The sequence below is a fragment of the Carassius gibelio genome, chromosome B13 (assembly GCF_023724105.1).
Source record: "Carassius gibelio isolate Cgi1373 ecotype wild population from Czech Republic chromosome B13, carGib1.2-hapl.c, whole genome shotgun sequence".
Taxonomy (NCBI): Eukaryota; Metazoa; Chordata; class Actinopteri; order Cypriniformes; family Cyprinidae; genus Carassius; species Carassius gibelio.
In genome coordinates this window covers 7494981-7515368 of record NC_068408.1, presented here as the reverse complement: position 1 = coordinate 7515368, position 20388 = coordinate 7494981, and the positions used below count along the sequence as shown (strand labels likewise).

General features: G+C 35.2%; 2 protein-coding genes across 4 annotated transcripts in view; one reads left to right on the top strand and one right to left on the bottom strand.

Moving 5' to 3' along the window:
* Window positions 1–7954, bottom strand: part of lmbrd1 (LMBR1 domain containing 1) — an 82539-nt gene extending 74585 nt beyond the window's left edge. Inside the window, exons 1-3 of the mRNA XM_052573171.1 lie at window positions 7819–7954; window positions 6021–6197; window positions 428–491 (exon numbers count right to left, since the gene is read on the bottom strand). Of these exons, the coding sequence (XP_052429131.1) occupies window positions 428–491; window positions 6021–6197; window positions 7819–7926 (349 nt within the window). The 5' untranslated portion in view covers window positions 7927–7954. The remainder of the gene's footprint in view (window positions 1–427; window positions 492–6020; window positions 6198–7818) is intronic.
* Window positions 7955–15280: 7326 nt separating this feature from the next.
* The window catches only part of LOC127970552 (collagen alpha-1(XIX) chain), a 130019-nt gene continuing 124911 nt past the window's right edge, over window positions 15281–20388 (top strand). For 2 of the 3 annotated variants that reach the window (XR_008156627.1, XM_052573168.1), the window contains exons 1-4: window positions 15282–15458; window positions 17050–17174; window positions 19320–19391; window positions 19985–20084. Coding sequence is in view for 2 of the 3 variants with exons in the window: in XM_052573168.1 (XP_052429128.1) it covers window positions 15457–15458; window positions 17050–17174; window positions 19320–19391; window positions 19985–20084 (299 nt within the window). In the remaining variant the exon portion in view is untranslated. Of the gene's footprint in view, window positions 15459–17049; window positions 17175–19319; window positions 19392–19984; window positions 20085–20388 lie in introns of all 3 variants that reach the window. The other variant, XM_052573169.1, reaches the window with a different exon arrangement.

Genomic DNA, 20388 nt, shown 5'->3' with positions numbered 1-20388 from the left:
ATGAAGTCATAATGAGAGGATGCGGTTCCAAAAAGACGTGTCCAACCATGTTCATGAGTCCTTCCGACCTTGTTCATGGAAAAGGTCACTGACTAATGTGGTTTCTTACCCTCGCAGACAACAGATTTATTCAGCTGAAAACTGCACTCACTTTAGCTTAATTTGACCAAGACGGTTCCACACAAATAAAACCATCCAGTGACTTAACTGCCAGCTTTTGTAGGACGATGTCAGATCATGTGCGCGCCATAATTTATAACCCGAGTGAATGGACATTAACGATGAGCTGCGGATTGGACTTTGTCAGCTCCCACAATGAAACCCAAACAATAAGGCCAGATGATGAAGGCACATAAAGGTACATTTTCTAAAATGCAACCTAAGAAAACTGAATTTACTGCACCAAATAGTGTAATTTATTACTTACTGTAGTAGCCATACAAAACTGTGTTTTCGATCTGCTGCCGGGTCTCATTGTTTGCCGCCCATTCCTGGATTTATAAAAAAAAAAAAAAGTCAGAAAAGTATAAAATACACTTGCATACATTCAGTCAAATCATGAAATATTTTAATTCTTCAGATTCCAGGATTGAATCTGACTGAAGGACTGAGGGACTGTCGGTTGATTGAAATGTTTTAATCAAATGAATTACATGACTGCTGATTGATTTATCAAAATTAACAGAATATAAAACATCTAAGCTTGGTTGAAAATTGTTTAGAATTCAAAATATTTTATATTGCTGTTGCGGTAATAAAACTGCCTTTTGTTCATATGTTTTTCATTTCCATATCATTAAACAGGTGTTTTATGATCATGAGGTGTATAGTACACCTTACGGGGTGTATATTATTAATTTACTATATTGCATACAGTAAATGAATAATACTATAAAAAACTAAATTGTTATGTTCCATAAAACAATAAGAGATCCCCCCTCAAATTGTAAAGTGCTTTGAGTGTCTAGAAAAGCACTATTTAAATGCAACAGATTATTATTATTATAATTATTAATACACTACAATATATGATGCAGGATATGTATCTCAAAGGATAAAAACATGACCAACAAATATACTGCTGTATACAGTTTGGTAAAACATGATTTTTATGACAGGACTTCAAATGGTGCCATGGGACAGTGGTGATACAAAGAAGTGGCTTTCCAAGCGCAGTGTGTTTTTTATTCCCAATGTGTCCGAGATTCCATCAAAAACGTGACCTGACACTTTGATGACTCACAGGTTCTAGGAGTAGATCCAAATGCCAGAGAGAATTGCTGTCTGCCTCGCCGCAGTAAATCACTCTCCCTCTCTCCCTCTGACTTTCTGTCTCGATGAACTCCATCCCGCATTCATAACTCAACGTTTCATCATGCCAATAGAGCAAACCCATAATTATTACACGAGCACTAGAAAAACATAATTGTTGGATACTTGCTGTCAGGCTTTATGAATCAAAACAGGTCAAGACATAATGAGATATTTCACAAATATATGTTGAACTATGAATTTAAATGACATTGCCAATTACTTGTGATTATTGAAGAATCATTTCATAAAGATCACACTCACAAAGAGAGATTTCTAGCTGTAATAGCTGACATTTTTTATAGAAATTTCAAATACTTTTTAAGATTTGGTTCATTTTCCAGCTTTCCAAGCACGTAAATAAACATTTTAAACTTCCCTGATATTTCACAACCATGGGCAACCTGAAAATGTAATTATTATATTTTCTCATCACGGTACTTCGGCTCCTTAGTCTGTTAACAATAAGGCCGGCCGCGGAGAAAACGCGCTCTGACGGCACAGACGTTGTTGGGACTCACAATAACGGTGTGCTAAGCGAATATGTTTTGTGAAGCACTTCGTGTTTTCGTTTCACCACTGAATGGGATCCTCATCTGGTGGAATACATGGCCCCTTCAAGAACTGTTCCCACTCGTCTCGGCTGGACTTTCTAATCATCGCTGAAGAACTGGCTCAGCCTTTTCCGACGAGTGGGCATTACATCCTCTTCATCGTTGGTGACGCACCACTCGCATCAAAGAAAATATTTCTGATAATATTCAAAATAGTTTATTTTCTTACTTCTCATAGTTTCTTCGAGAAACCCGAGATGTATGCGTGCTCATAATGGAAGCGACGCGGTCGCGATGCGCACGCGGTGCGATGCTCCCATTTTTTCCAGGCACGTCCGCAACAATGTTGAAAGCTCAGCCAAGATGAAGGAACAGCTGATCATATCTGTATATGGATTGCCATTTTGAAATAAATTTAGTAGCAGAGCTACTGAAAGCGATTTTTTTGTGCTGCAAATCCATTTATCCTTTGCTTTAATTTCTGCGTCTTCATGGAAAGAGCGCGTCATTGTTACTTAGCAATGACCGCTTCTGCCTGAGCACTTTGGAAAGATTGAGAAAGTTGCGCGCCTAATGTTTTCCACGCATTTTTAGGCGTGATATGTGAACGGCCCCTTATTCATTCATTAATTATTTTTTGCTTGCATACATCTTCAAATATGCCATCGAAAATCACAGAAAGTGACCAAATTAGGTTTTATTGTGAACTTTTTTTACGCAAAATTTATTTATCGAATAATTAGAGCAGAACGAATATTCGAATGTTCGACACCCCTAATATATTTCTGTAAGATTTTTTTTTATGTCAAGCCTGCAATTATTTTATCAAAAATACAGTAAAAACTGTAATTTTTCTAAATATTATTGTAATATGAAACAACATTTTTCTATTTCAATATATTTTAATATGTAATTTCTTCCTATTATGAGAAGCTGAATTTTCAGCATTCTAATATGCTGATTTGGTGCTCATGTAACATTTTCAATAATTCTTAATATTGAAGAAAAAAAGAACAGATATAACATTTTTGTAACAATGTTATAATTAACATCTTTGTAACAACCTTTTGAATGGTAGTGTGGCTAACAATTGTCACTGCATCAGATAACAAATGACCAGATAACGTTACATACAGTAACACAAAGTTTAAATATTATATTCATTTATTTATATACAATGAAGCCTTTAAAATAAATCCCAAGTCCAATATGCTTCCTTTATAGAAGCATGCTGGCTATCCAAAAAGAAACAAATGGAGAAAGGGGACAGGAACTCACTAGAAAATGAGTCAACACACGAAACAAAACTGGGATTTTTTTTTTTTTTTTTTTTAATGTTCAAATACTTCTTGAGGCCTCTGTAGGCGCCACAAATCTGTCTCCTGGTTTAAGCATATCAGCTTTGTGCGTTTCTAAAGAGCACCCACAGAATAACAAAGATCTGTAGAATAAAACAAGCCTGATTTAACAACAATTTATCGAGAAAACTCTAGCACTGCGACAAGTTTAGTGTTTGAGAGTACATCCTCATTAGCCAAACCCAGGCCTGTCAATCATTGCTGTAATCTCTTTAGGGCAGAGAAACAGAAATAAACCTACAGAGTCCTACGTGCACAGGCTGCATTAAGAAGATGTTTAGTCGGGAAGGTTCCTCTGCCCATTAAGCCAGCTTACTCGACTGGAGGAAGAGATACATTTGATCGTCACATCAGAAAAACGGATTACCGGAAGGCCGGAGCCAAGGAGATCGCTGCCATAATCTTACGTGTTTATCCAAGACTTGATGGCTCCTTCCATCTCAACCTCCTACAACAAAAAGCACCTGTCTGCCTGATTTATTCTGCGACGTGAATCACAGCGATTATCAAACGACATTTTCCCACTCATTTGGGTGAGCGTATTTCATCAGAATCTCCTGTAATCTTCCTAGAACAGTTAGTTAAATACTGTTCTGCACTCTATAACAAGGGCAAATTAGTTTTCTACAAGTCAATAGCAAAACTTTGCATTTTTGGGATAATTTTGGACGGTTAAAGCTTGGGTAAGCCTAAGAATTGGCGCAAAGTTTCCAGATGAATAGATTTTGAACCGCAAATAAATGTAAAGAGATTCATCAATATTAAACAAATTCACAAATAGAATGAGATCCACAAATAGAAAGAGTTTATTCAGCCAAAGTTGTGTTTGCGACATAAAAACATATTTGTATATTTATTTGAATATCTTATTTTTTATCATTTTAATATTTAATATTTGTGATTCTCTTCAAGTTTATTCGTGGACAACAATTGCAACAATTTTAACCCCACATTAGGGTTTACCTGCACAAATAAAAAACAAATGTACTCACAGGTTGCACAATTTGAGATATTATTTATATTCATTGCACAAATGTTAAATACTTGTAAAAATCTACATGAGCAATAGTTTACCTTAGTAAACCCCGCTGATAAACCTAAGAAATATATATATTTTTAAACTGCTATATAGGGCTTTTACAATTTGAAATAATTAACCCTAGGCATTTTTATGCCTGGATTATCTTGATTTATATTTTACACAACAATAATTTAATCCTGGGATTAATTGTGCATTCCTAATGTTACTTGCATATTCGCGCTGACATTGATTGTATGAATAAAACATGTGATCTGTTTACAAAACGGCACATTTTGGTATTATCAAGTACTATCAAGTTTTTTTTTTTTTTTTCTGAATGGACTTTTCAGATTATAAAGGTAAGAACAGTCTCTGCTTCACTCCAGTTCACATAATATCTGTGTATAATGCTGATCTATTCACTACAATACACTACAGTGCTCTGACTCAAGATAATCTATGCATTTTAAAGTGTTTTAAGGAAGGGTGGTACAGAAAGATCAGCAGCTTCATCAGAGATCCAATTAACCTGACAGAGTAACTGAGAATCTCCTTAGGTTAACCTCCTCTGCCTAGTCAGATGATCTCTCATATGATCGAGCAAGTCTCGCTTCTTCAGAACACTTCAAAACCATCAACTTCCAATTAGCGAAATGAAACCAGCAATGAATCTCGTCTCATTCTGATGAAGTCATATCTAGTCTTGACCTCTACAAGCCCTTTTTAACAATCCTAGGGCTGATCATTATCTCAAATGAAAACCAGGCCAGCACTGTCTGTAGATCTCAATTTATTATGGACAACACACTTTGAGTAGCCTGGTGAATTATATACTGCAGGTGTGATATTTCTGAAGTATTTATTCACAGATAAACTGTTTCTGCGGACAACTGTTAAAAGTCAAAACATGTTTGACTATTAAACAATGTAAATAATAGTAACCTCATATCTCACCCAAATCCATACAACAATCTATGTGTTTGGCAAAGACATCCTGAAGTTAAAAGTGAAGTAATGTAATGCAATTTAATTGAATACAAATACCAGATTTAAAGGCCTCAGGCCACAGTTAGCGCAAAAATTTAAAACCCCTATGATTTTCATTTTAGAGAAGATATTATGCTGAGGTGCTTTTCCTATTCAAAAAGTGAATGAAAGGTTCAAATTAGATTTGAGTGCTACAGAAAAGTGCCGAATGAACAGTGAATAACAGTTTAAATTTCAACCTGCCATTCGACTTCAGAAGACTTGCAAAAGTTGTCTAAATTACTTTTGGTAAGAGTACATTGTCCATTTGAATGTGCTTTCATTGTATGCAGGAACCAAGTTACATGGAAGTTCTAAGTGAAGCACTCATTAAAGATCTCGTGTCAGAAGAGGTAATTCTATGCTTAATTATTCATTATCCGTGAGGAAGAATGGTGGTCCTGTGGTTCCATTAATTATGCCATTCAGTTGCCATAGTAACCACTGTCTCATTAGACCATTTGAGTCTCAAAGTAAAAGTTGAACTCAAACCTAAAGTATTGATCTCTCTTCTTATTGCATTTGATTGAATAATGGGATGTTTCAGGAAAGAAATGACATTGTTTTCACAGTGGTGAGAGTAAACTATTAATAGCAATAAGACTCATTCCAGACTGTCAGTCTCTTATGATTACTTTGCTTATGAACGATGAAAAAACGAACAATGGATCAAGAACATGGATAATGGAGCTTCAGGCACAGATCTGAGTTTGAACAACGAACAACCTTTCTATACAGGAATATGGTTACCTTGTAAGTGCCATTGGGGTGCTTCATGAAGGACACTAGGAAGATATCAACAGGAAGAAGGGCCGATGTGATGAGCGCAATGGCCAGAGCGCATATCGCAGTGATGGTGGAGATAACCTCGCTCTCCTGTCGGCTCTGATATTTCCGGATGTAAATCCAGCAGAAGGCCAAGATGACCTGAAGATACAGGGGACACTATGAGATTTGCATCAAAATAATCCATTTAAATTAGTCTCATGATTTCTGAACCTAAAGGCTTTGGATTAAATGCTTACAATTAATTTTGTATACAAACAATTAACTCTGTCTATGTACAAATCTCTTGTACAAAAATTAATTTAATTAATTTAATTTATTTTATTATTTCTGGACCAGAGAGCAGGTAAGAATATTAGAGATATTAGATAGTCATAAATGTATCCTTCACATGTTTAGCACTTAAAAAAAAAAAAATACAGTTTACCGTTTTTAACATTTTTATAATTTCTATATAATTTTGTGATCATTTGTAATAATTGTGTGACACTATTTTAACAGGCCTTAATCTCTCTGGTGTCAAATCGATGTGTGTTATGTACTTATATCATACAGCTGGACTTTTCATAATTTAAAAGCCATGCATGCACTATTAAGATAACTCAAAATGTGTTTCTGTATTGCACTTCTGATCTAGGAGCCAATAGTTCTTCTGTCAGAAAGAATAAGAAAGACCTGCCTGAAGATTTAGAAGCCACTGAGACAGTTGTCTCTGAAAAGCATTACGTTGTATCTCTTTAGAAACAAAACAAAACAAAGAAACAAACAAAAAAACTAATAGAGTCCAACTTTAAAGAGGAACTTGTTTCAAGTGAAAGGTCGTATTCCAAACACATCCTCCAGAAGCTCTTAGGATGCAGCTAAAATGAGCTTGTGATTACGGGATGCTGTTTTCAGACAGGATCAATTAAGAGCCCTATGCCTATTAGATTCTGCTTGAATTGTTGGTCAGATAATGACCCAAAGCTCTGCATTTAAATCAGGATGCGCCGAACCAATTATATAAGAAAATACTTGCTAAACTTGAGCAGGATGCACTTTAATTAGAAACTTAAGGCTCTGGCGGCACTTCAATTAAACACCTCGACCAGGCAGAATAGAAACAAATTACATATTTAAAGGTGAGGTATGTCTGTACCACTAAATGGAATTGCAAAAATAATAACATTTCCTGAACACTTATCAGCCACTGGTCACCAAACAAGATAGTCCCGCCTCAAACAAACAAGCTATTAATAAAATTACTAGAGTAGCTGTGTTTCTATTTGGGGGTGGGGGGGGTGGGGTGGGGGGGGGGGGGGGGGGGGGGGGCTGGCATATTGGATTGATAAGTAAATATACATTACTTATCAATGTATATTAACACCTTCATATCTGAAATACTATGAACCATAAAAAAACAATCATTTGTGGCTTAGATATTTGTGACCCATATAAATATGGCAATAAAATTAAATGATACATTTACTTGCATGTAGTTGTAACATTACTTTAATCTGAACTGCACTATATTATATTATTGAAATTTGAGGGTCTATTTCTTCGTACTTTAGAAAAACAGTTCAGTAAAAGTCTATAAACATACCGTTACTGTAAACATAAACAGGTTTATGATATGACGTATGTAACCAAAATAGTTAAGTTAGATAACGTTAGGTCACAAAGACCAAAATAACAAGTGACTGAAAATACGCGGGAATACCGCGTCTAACAACGTAATACTAGTAAACACAAGTTCTAATGGATCATTAATGTATCTCACCAGTAAAACAATAGTGAAAATAGACCATCCGAGTACAGATTCAGAGAGTAACGCTACAGCCGTCTCCATGACTGCTTCACTTCCTGCAACACAACTGACGCTCGCCATGTGACCGGCGACGTCACACAACGCATGGCTGAGATAGTCTGGCTCAAAACAAAACAAACAAAAAACAATTACAATTTTTATATTTTATATACATTAATGACAACTAGATTTGACTAATTCTGAATTGTAAAAAGCGCTATATAAAATAATGGCGAGTTGACTAGATTCGATCATTTCATGTTAGAAACGGAAGAACTTTTTTAAATGACAAGATAAATAAAAATGTCAGTGTAACAAATAAATAAGTTTAGTCACGGAATAAGACATTTCTGGATTTCATGAGTCGCATTGAATTGTTTTATTCGTGGGGTATTGTATTTTTCTTTTATTTTCGTTTTGATCCATTTTAATTTGTATTCCTTTACTGTTTTTGATTCTGTGAGCTAAATGCACGTTTGTTGAATTGTAATTAAATGTGTATTTTTCAACTGGTTAAGGGTTTTGCTATGAAAAGTAGTTTGAATAGTTTGAGGGAAAAATGTCAAATTATGCATTATGAGGTTTAATACTCTTATGAGTATTATGAGAAGGCCTACTCTTGTAATACTCTTATGAAATACATTATTTTATGATATATTAGTGGACTAGACTCTAAAGTAAATAAAATATTGGCTAGAATATTTCTAAAATAGAAACAGCAGGTTTCAGGTTTTTTTTCCTATACCAAGATGACTGGTATTAATGAAAAGCATTATTTTATTTTATTTACCTTCAACAGTTGCAAAATCATTCTGTTTAGTGAACTCTGGGCAAGTCTGAGTTGAATTAGTCCAAAAATAAATACCTAAAGCAAAAATAATATAATAATAATAATAATAAATTATATATATATATATATATATTATTATTATTATTATTAAGTAACATTTTATACACAATGTTAATTCAATGTGCTTAACATAAAAATATTTTATAATAATAATAAAATTATTATACCATCAATAACGAATCAAATCAACAATAAAAAGTAAAATAAAATATAATAAAAAAACAAATAAAAAGTAAAAGGAAATAACAAATGGAGGACAAAACCACTGTTGTTGTGGGAGATTCTTTGAGCTGGCAGCCATTTAAGAATTAAGAACATGCAATAAAAAAGGAGAATGTGAATTTCCAAAAACAAAATGCCCATCTGTCTTGATTCTTGCCTCATGAGAAAGAAATCGCTTTCCAGATTTAAAGTTTAATCTCTTAAAATCCCTTAGCCCTTCTGCTGGGACAGTGTGTGAATGTTTTGACTGGAACTATTCATCCACACTCTTCTTATATTTAATCTAGCCCAAGTGTCTCTGAAATAATTCATGATACTTGCTAAATTTTAATTTCCCTTTTCTTTATTTGAGATCCACCATGTATGAATTCATAATCCAGTTGTCCTTGGTGATAACCAGTGAATAAAACTGTAAGTGGTGGATCTTCTTCAAGTGCACCTGCTTGCCAACTTTTGACTGAGTGACACATTGGGAGCCATTAAGCCCTTAATGTAATCAAGACTATTTCCATCCCTTACACCTCAGAACCAATTACCTAATATTACCGACCTCCATTTAGTGCCAGCTTTTTGAACCTCTGAGTTTAATTACCACACGGATGATTGGCAGAGACTCAGTGCTGTTCAGCGATGGAGAGAGATGGAGATCTCAATCTAGAGGTCAGCCGCAGGTGAACAGTGATCTGAAACAGGACTCCACTGTATGTTTTTAAAGTACAACAAAGAAGTCAAGAAATACATAATCATTGTCATACATCTGGATTTTAAACAGACCACACAAAAACAATGTGTGTCTAAACAAACACACCGTGATCTATGACAGAAAAGATTTTCCTATAATCAGTCGGACAAAACCACTTTACATTTTCTGAACAAAGAATATGTCTTAACTATAGATTAAGTGCATTACCATAAATCATGTTAGAGTTTATTCCAAATAAAGCACAGACATCATCAATTATCCAAACACACACACAAACAGCATTCTAACACCAGATGATAAGCCTAACCAGCAATCTAAGATTTCCCTTTTGGCTGGGCTAACAGAAAATGTCTAGCTCAGCTTTTCTTTTCATTGAGATTCTTCAAACATAATCTGCTTTCTGTCGCTATTTCTAATTAATTTTTTATCTCCTCAAATGGCTTGGCTGTACATCAGGAGAATGAATCCGGTTTGATTTAATGAGGATAATTACCAGTGTAAAAGGTGCAAATGAATAACCTTCTTCTCAGCGATAATCCACACCACACCGACAGTCCACAAAAAAAAAAATATATATATATTTATATATATAGCAGGGCAGGACCACAGGAAAGGTGGGATTTCAGGCCTACTGAAATTAACAGGAGATTTGCAAAAGACTGTTTTAAATTTAATTTCATCCATGTAAAATGTATAATGCAAGTGGAATACTTGCCCTTGCTTTTTTACTTGGGGGGGGGGGGGGGGTCAGGAGTGATGATATTTATGCGCCGAAGTCAAAGTGCTGCAAAGTGCTCTTCTGCCATACATTGTAGAAATCACAGCTGTTTATTTTGTGTCAACATACTTACTCACGTAACTACTCATATAACCGTCTTTAAATAGGGAAAACATGGAAGTGTTTGGTAGCTTCTATGGAATGAATGATGCTAAGCTAAACGCTAGCATTGTGTCGTCAAGTGCTACAGCGATTAAGTGCACACACTGAGACGGGAGAGGTACGTGTCAACTTGTCTAAGTTAAGGGAAGAACATAGTGGAATATGGAAAAAAGGTGGCGTTTTCCTTCAAGGCAGTGGTATTTTGTCGGACTTGGCATGGTCTAAATTTTTAAGCAAATGACACAGTGGAAACAAAGTGTTAACTTGCCAAAAAAACTAAAAGAAGAAGAAGAACCACAGTGTAACTCTTTGTTAAACTCACAAATGGCAAAAATGTGGTTGTCTCTGCATTTAAGCTGGGATAAGAGACAGTAGCATAAATTATTTAGTCATGGGAGAAGCAAGGCTATCTGAATATTCAAATTGATTGAACTCATTGCTTCGCAAATGATTCACTGTTTCAAACTACTCGAATTGCCGCACTATGAAATGCTGGTTAAAATCCATGAGTTAATAAAAAACTTCCTTAAGTTAAGCTACAACCATGCCTAGATTTAAAACTGGTTGGCTTATTAGGAAAAAAACAACTGACCTACTGTGAGAACCACTAACATCTCAAAGGAAGCCTTGTGTGCTACAATCATGTGACTTGTTTATGTGCTTCCAAGCCCTGATTAAAAAAAAAAAAAAAAAAAGATTCAAAACAAAATTTCAAAAGTATTAGTGTTTTTAATACAGGCATATTAATATAGAAAAATGATACTGCATTCATGTCACAAAGCCAATAATGTCTTTAATGTATGTTATGTATGTTGTTTTTGCAGCTCAGGTATCTGGACTTTATATAAACATGGCATCACTTTACACACTTTGGCACATTCAAACAGTTGCTATAGTGATTAAAGACCAGTGCAAAGTGATCAGGCAGGAGAGCAAGTGGCCACAGGATAATCACCGATATATGATACTGACCATGAGACCTCATGCAAACTGTGCTGCAAGGAAATGACATGCAACATTGAACGTTTCTTGTTGCCTCAAGATTCTAATTTATGCATTTGGCATATACTGTAAATCCAAAGCAACTTACAGTGTGCCAACTGTCCACTTTTGCTCAGGTCATGTGAATCAAACACTTGACCTTGACATTGCTAATGCTAATTTCTACAGGAATGAAACTGATTGCTTATCTCACGATAACTATGAACAATTCTTTTAGAGGTTTAAAAATAGCAACTAATAATGTCACAAGACTGATGTTTTATGTTCAGTAGCTGATGGTCAAAATAGCCATGCAGACATGAGTTCTTTAAAAAAAAAAAAAAAAAAAAAAAATTCTATCAATTTACTCTTGAAATATAATATCTGAGGGGTTCATTTCTTCCAGGATGCACACTCAGCACTGATATACACTTTCATTCCCTTTATAAGTGCACTACAGACTGCATTGTCTAGTCTCAAGGAGACTGATAGGCACCAGGAAACTTCCATTAGCTGTGAGATACGGTGAGATACCAAATCTAATACCCTAATTTCATTTAGTCTCTGGGTCACATTTGCCATCGTTTTATCAATCTCATTTGTCCTTTCTACAATAACCTGACAGGAAAAGCCGGAAGTACAGAACAGAGAGCATGATGGAAATTTGAAATGGTTTAAACGCAGCATGAACTTATAAGTGACTTCTTAAATAAGTAGCCTATTGCAACGTTATTTAATTTTGTGAGTCAGCTTTATTAAATGATATACCTGCTTATATCTGTTTCCCAGAATGTCTCAAACCCAAAAGTATAATATCTGTTTTGACCTACTAAATCTGAATCTACTGAAACGTAATGTATCTCTGCTCATACAAGTCTAAACATCTCAGGTTTACCAGAAAAGCATTAGCCATGTGCTTCATGGGAGCTTTTTTTACATTAATACTCACAGAGTTTTACATTCAGTTCCACTGAATGACTTTGGCTTTCCAAACACTGACAGGCTGCGTTCAGTCTTTCTTCTTTTGTATTAGACCTGCATTAATGGGCATGTGAGCTCACCGCTGCAGCAAAGTGAATGAGGTTTTTAGGACCTCTTGTTCTCGGTTGTTTGCAATATCCATTTATTTTGTTTTGACTGGCAAACTGGAGCAATATGAGATACAGGAATTGAACTATTGTTTGAGAAGCATTTTGAGGAAACAAAGCCTGTGTACAAAATATAAAAACCATATGGCAATAAGAAAGAGTGATTTAACCCATACACGGGGTAATGCACTAAGCTAACAGACATTTCAATAGAGAGAAATATGCAACAACTGAGGAGAATGTAAATAGTGTGTCTCTTTTAACAGCAGTTGTGTTGGAAAAACAGGTGTTCCGTCTGATATCAGTTGAGATCATGTGCAGATTGGGATGTTTGTTTGCCAGGAAAACAGCCTTCGAGAAAGTTTCTAGTGAAAGAATACACAAAACGTGCTGTTTTTTTTAACCAAATGGCATCAGAAAGTATAGCAGAAGAGGGGTTTGTGTATTCCTCTGCAATACGAGAGGAGCTTAAAATCCATGTACTAAGAGTTTGTCTGAAAGGGAATTCATTACTGTAAAACACATCACCAGACTAGAGATGAACATGCTGCCTGCTGATAATACTTGTGTATAAAGATTTAAAGGGGTTACTGGGGGATTATGATAAATCATACATGATTGCGCTTTTTAATTTTTAACAGGTTCCTTGGTTGTCTTTGCATGCATAAACAAGTAAATGTTTTTTGTGTGACTTCTTGGCCCAAATGCTCTGAAACAGATGAACTTGCTTTGAAGAACCCAAAGACAATAGAAACAGTAAACCCTTTTTTTTATATATACACACAAATATATATATATATGGAATGACATGACATCGTATGGTCATTTACACAATCATATGAACATGAGATAAAAAAATAACATAATATTAAAAAAAAGAAAACAAATATAATACATGTAATATATATTGCAAATAAAACAGAACACATAATAGAAGCATTTTTATTTTAACTAAACTTTTATCCTCAAATTTTCATCATCCTTACAAGGGGAAAAGATGCGACAGATCGTGATCTTTCACATCGATGCATCTGCACAGATAAGTTTGATTCTGGGTCAGCATGGGCAGCATGTTGTTCTAATGCTAAACTTCCCATCTGCAAGCTTAAGGTGGTTGTTTCTCAGTGGTGGGACATTCTTCAACAGAACACAGGGGACATTATGATGCTATCATAGCAGAAATGCAAGTCTGAAGTGAATCACAGCTGAGAAGTCTCACTGATTCCCTGTCTGAGAAACAGCTGTTCTGAAAGCAGCTGGGTTAGGGGGTGCATGGTAATGTGGAGACACACTAATAAGGCCAATACAAACACAATCCTAAAAATGTGTCTCGTTATTCATCAGCGTTGAGGACCTTGTGTAAACACAAAAGTGGTGGTCAGAAGAGTCAGATGGTCAGGTGAGACATCGCAATGTGCTGCAGATCCCTGCTTCAAATAAATAGTGCTTTCAAAAGTAGTAGAGTAATATGAAACCATTCAGAGGAATAAAGAGGTTGTGGACATACTGTATATTTAACTCCATATAGACAGTGCTGGAATTCATATCTTAAGTAACTACTTTTTTTTTTTTTTGGGCAAGCATTCCCAATATGCCATATTCAAACACATTTAATTTGTATAATATATATATATATATATATATATATATATATATATATATATATATATATATATATATATATATATATATATATATATATATATATATTTTTTTTTTTGGTATTTATAGAGTAATATACACAAGATAACAAGCACAAATAAAACTATGACTATACAAATCTGATAACAGACACAACAGGATTAATAAACCAATAGAAAACCATTCAAAAAGTTAACAAAAAAGAAATTGCATGCAAGAATAAATACAATTTTCTAAAAAAAAATAAAAAAAAAAAAATATGAAAAATCCATAAAATAGGGTACATTGTACTGTATCAATTTAAAATAATTTTTAGTAAATTTTTATTACAAGTCTTTTATCGATATTTTGAATTTTACACTGCATCACACTATGTTGAAATATTTGTAAAATTAATTGAAAATGTCTTGCAATAAGCAGTAATTTTACAGATTTGCTTTTTACAGTGCAATATACAAAATAATATTAATACAAACTATATACACTTCAAAAATAAAAGACAAGTCTTAACTCAAATAAATAATATAAAACACCCAAAACACTGGCTTATATTTCCATGTTAGCGTATACATTTTTTTGTTTTGGGTATCAAAAATCGTTTCACTTTTTAGCTAAATATTTTTAGCTAACAACTTTTGTAGTAGCCAGGTCTAAATCCATCCTGAAAAATATTTAATTAAGTAGTTAGTATAATGATATTATAACATTTACACTACAATATAATATTTATATTATTAATTGTACAATATTTACTGAAATATATAGCCAAGCAAAAACACCAGTTCACAGTACAAATATATATATATATATATATATATATATATATATATATATATTAATCATTATGCATGCAGCATGCCATCATTTTAAATATGTATACAACTAATTAAAAAATTTAAACACTTTCTTCTTTTTATAAAAAGTTTGTCTTTAAATGTTGACCTCTAAATTGAAAGAAAAGTTAGTACCCTTGCTATTGGTCAAGTAGCCTGTGTACTGTAGCGCGTTCCACAAGGAGCCCCTGAAGAGTGTCCTGTCCTGTCCGTCCTGATGTGTGCTGCTCTAATGAGTGGGTGGGAGGGTCAGGCAGTGCGACAAATAAGGACACAGTTCCTGCACGAGCTTTCATTCTCACTTTTATTTGCAAGTGCGCTTTGGACCCGCAGCTGCCCAAAATGAGCTAATTAACCAAACAGGATTTGCTTGTGCTGTGTGTTCACGCTGGAATAATAAACTTTCTCGGCAAATGTAAGTAGCCGCTGTTCATCTGTCTCGGTTGCTGTGACTTTGTACGTCTTTTTGCAGAGTATTTGTGCGGTGTCATTTTTTAATGATCATGTTTGATGTCATCTGAGTTTTTACACGCCACTGTGAGTCCTGAGCTGTCGGCGTTGCGTGCTTGAAAGAGAGAGAGAGAGAGAGATTGCTGATTTATCATAATTCTGCACACAGAGAAATTGCAGTAAACAGTAGCTTGTGTCCATGTACATGTAAATTAAATATTCGCAAACACACACTAATGAGATCATGTTGTGTTTTGTTGTTGTTTATTGCTAGTCAGTTTGGATGAAGTTTTAAAAAGCGATTTTGATTATATTAATAATGATATATTTAATATTAAACGATCTGGTTGATGTGCACGTGGCGTTTCAGCACTGACATTTATGGAATAACATGCTGATATAAAATATTGAACACTTTGAACAGGTTTAGTTTTACATCAAATACATGCATAGCTATAATTATGCTGTTTCTTTCTTTCATTTAAATTACTTAGTTTTTATTTTTTTGATAATCAGGTTTTTAAGGTTGTCAGTTTAACCACTTCAAGTACACATCATCTTGAGGATAGATTTATGTTAAAAGGAAAAATATCACAATTAGACGTGCATGTGTAGTTAAGGAAAGGCATTATTGATAACATCAGTTTTGACCACAAAATGTGTAATTTTTGCTTTATATATTTTCAGCTTAATTTTGTTCAGCTTAATTTTAATAATCAGTAAAACCTTTAAAAGTGTTTGAAAAGTGCAATGGCTGCAGGGTGAAACTTTAATTTTACCTAAAAATTTATTATTATTTATTATTATAATTTTTTGTTGGGAGGAAATCTTTCATTCACTCTTTGACATTGTGTAACTTACACCACCCATTTAATACAATATTTTATTTACAAAACATGTTTTAGCCTTAATTTGAAATCTTAGGAGAAAAAAACGGCTTTTTATATCACTTTGTCATTTATTTGAAAGTCAGACGTTGAACATGTGTTTGGAGTTTACAGCAAACCAATGTGCCGCATGTTTATATGCAGAGATGCACTACTGATTGAAGCCTACAAAACTGCATGTGCTTCAAAACTCCATAGCACCGGTGTTTAATTATTTAGCGCAATTTGTTTGTGCTGTTACTTAAGAGCTCAATAACAACAGTCAGCGGTGGGTAAAGGATCGTATTGGTTTACAGGAATCTGGCACTGGGTCCCCAGAAGCACCTCATGCTTGAAACTTACTCTGGCCTGGAGTTTATTCTGAGGAGCGAAATGTCACACTCGACATTTTGCGTTAAGGACGTTTCACCACATAATTGAAGTGCTAGACGGATTTAAAAAAACATATTCTACAAGAGAGCTCATTTTCATTTGATATTAACTATATACTTGAATATAGGGCATTACATTACAAATTTTAAATCCGTTAGTTATTAGTAAAACATATTGAAGAGCAATTAAAATGTGAAGTCAATGCAATCAGTCATCATACAGGCAGTAACAAGTGGTGTTGCTTTCCCCCGAAGAGCATCAAAGAGCTGTAAAAGTGACGTTGTTTTCTATTTCTAGGTTTTCAAGGGGCCCTCTCTCATGTGCCAAAGACGACATGATTCACTGTCTCAGATGGACTGTTTTCCTGTGGGTCGTAAATTCCATTCCTTTTACTTCAGTAATGACAGTGAATGAGAGAATAGGTATGTATGCTGTCGGTCACCTAAAGGTCCACACCAAGATGTTTGCTTGTTCTTGTCCGCTTACGGAAGGTTTGATTAGGAGCGATTACATCTGTTTGGTTTTTTGAGCCTTGTTCGTTTCCGTGTGAGAGGTCAATGTTGACTTCACCGCTCTGCTGCAGAGCGCCGCTGTCATCACCTTTAATTAGCGCTCTGTTGAAGCTTTCTTGTTTGGAATCCTTGTATGCAAATGAATTGTTCGTGATGAGAGACATCGCGCCCTCCTTTACGAAGCAGGGACTCTTGAAATGCTGTCAAGCCCTTGACCTGGGTGGCATTAGTCAGGAGCCACCAGGACTCATCTGCTCTGGTGTTATGTGTCCGATAGAATTGCTTTATTGGCCTCATTCAGATTAACCTGAGGCGATTAAGGAATATTATTGCACAGTGTAAATGCCCATGAATGAGAGTCCTCTGGACAAGAGAACAGGCAAGCAATATTTTTGCCAGCTGAGTGAATTGCTATCTCCTGTGATCCACTGTGCGAGCGTGACATCCAGGAAGAGATTTAGAGAGGATTTACAGCATGTGTCCCGTCGGCAGTTTGCCAGCAGATGTGCTGATTTTTGGAATATCCTGTTAATGCTGTTTTGTGGGTTTGTTGGCTGTGGATGTAGATATGTTTGTGTGTTTTTGCATTTTTGTCTGTGTAAGCGTCCTTTTTATTTGGTATAATTGTTGTTGATGAAGCAGAATTCGTCCTTCAGCAATATCAGCCTGCAAATGTCATGGGAGGGCAGACTGGGGCTTTTTGTTTCACTGGGATCTCAGTAGCTAGTAGGTTTTTATGAAATAAAACCATTATCCGTATGGGGGAAGTCGTGGCCTAATGGTTAGAGGGTTGGACTCCCAATCGAAGGGTTGTGGGTTCTAGTCTCGGGCCGGACGGAATTGTGGGTGGCGGTAGTGCATGAACAGCTCTCTCTCCACCTTCAATACCATGACTTAGGTGCCCTTGAGCAAGGCATCGAACCCCCAACTGCTCCCCGGGCGCCGCAGCATAAATGGCTGCCCACTGCTCCGGGTGTGTGCTCACAGTGTGTGTGTGTGTGTGTTCACTGCTCTGTGTGTGTGCATTTCGGATGGGTTAAATGCAGAGCACAAATTCTGAGTATGGGTCACCATACTTGGCTGAATGTCACTTTCACTTCACTTCACTTCACTTCATTTGTCTCCATCCAGTGTTACAAAAATGTCATTTTGGCTTGATACAAGTTTTCAGATTTCCCCCTTGATTTTATTTATCAAAGTGAACTTTGATAATTAAGAGAGCTTTGGTTTTGCAAAAAAGGCTATAATAGATTGCAACAGTTTGGTTTTGGATCCCATTCTTTTTATCTGTAAAGGAATAGATTTTTAACCATAATTAATAAACTTTTAAAGACATAACTATACTGTCAATACAAGGTTGATAATTAATGGTACACTTTTTACGTTTATGTTTCTGCTGTAAACATCAGCCTGTATTATTATAACTCATTTTTTAAAATAATTGTTTAACAGCAACATTTCTGGAAGAAAACTACATTACCCATAATTCTGCCAAAAAAATTCCTGCCAATCAGAGATTTGAAATATTCAAAGATTGAAATATAAGATTCTTATATGCAGTTATTCATGGCATGCTTTATGTATATATACAATATTGGTGTCTGGGACACTGTGAGCATGGAAGCTGTAGAATAAACCACATATTTTTTTAAAGCTTAGCTTAAAGATGTGCTAAAATGAATAATGCTTTTAATATTATTCTCATTTGAAAGTGGAGTGGAAGCTTGGACCTGGAAACAGTATTTCGTACATCACGAGTCACGACTAAACAAATGGATAGGCTGTTTAATGCTAGATTCCCATTGTGACAACTTACCCACTTCAGTGAACTGTATCTTTTTTCATATTCAATAGCCTAACTGTTGAAATGGCTTTTTTTTGGGGATAGACTTTAAGCTACATGACTATAGAAAAATAGATTTTCAATACAAACCTACCCTTAGAAATATACAGTGGAGTAAAAACTGTGCCACTAGCTGTGGTCTCCTCTATACTGAATAACCTAAGAATCAATTAATTTGCTTAAGTAATGCATGATATTCCTCTCCTCTGCAGATCATACATGTCCACCCATGAAGCTGGAAGAGAAATGGAATACCAATGTGAACATTCACAGAGAATTCACAGGTACAAACAAAGAATACTGTATATATAAACAGAAATCATGCACAGCTCATCCACGAAGTGCTGTTAAACATCAAACTGGCTGTTTAAAACATCCCTAATGTTGCACATGGCTGAAGCGGACAGAGCCATTAATACAGCTAATTTAGCATTTCCTGAAGGAAATGCCAGTTCTTATAAGCCACCCAAAGAATAGTGTCAAAGCTGTACTGTAGGTAAGCTGAGTTTTTAAAATGTGTTCTGTAAAATGCAGTGTCAGAAAATTTGCTATCTGTTGGCTGCACACAAGAATCATGGTCACTGTGTAAAATGGATGTACACTATCAAAAGTTTGGGGTTGGTAAGATTTTGTAAATGTTTTTGAAGGAAGTCTGTTATGCTAGACAAGCCTCCATTTTATTTGGGCAAAAATACAGTAAAAACAGTAATAACTAGAAATATTATTATTTTAAAATAACTGTTTTTTATATTTTAAAATGTATCCCTGTGATAGCGAAGCTGAACTTTCTGCAGTCTTTACCTCAGTCTTTAGTGTCACATTAGAAATGATTCTAATATGCTGATGTGTGTTTGTCCTTTTCATCTCTTGTTTACAGGGTTTGATTTAGCTCAGAAGTTTCTTCTCAGAAAAGGCACAGTGACGGACAACAGGCTGCTGTTGAGACTGGGGAGTAAACCCTTGTTTAAACCAACAGAGTAAGTTCTGCAAATGTTGATGTGGTATTGATATTGTGCCATTTGTTTTCCACTCGCACATAATTCAGAGGATTGTTTTGTCTGAAAACAATGTTAACTGTGACGGCTGAGCTGGAAGTTATTGCAGCAAATGTGCATGTCCATATGGATGTTTACGAAGTTGGGACGTGACCGACGATGTGCAGAATCTTCTAGCATCTGGAGAGCAGAAAGTAGGACAGCTCCTTGTAGAATCACTGCTGTGATGAGCATGTTATGATGGTAGTTTGAATTGATGCCCGCATTCACATGTTGCGTGTTTTGG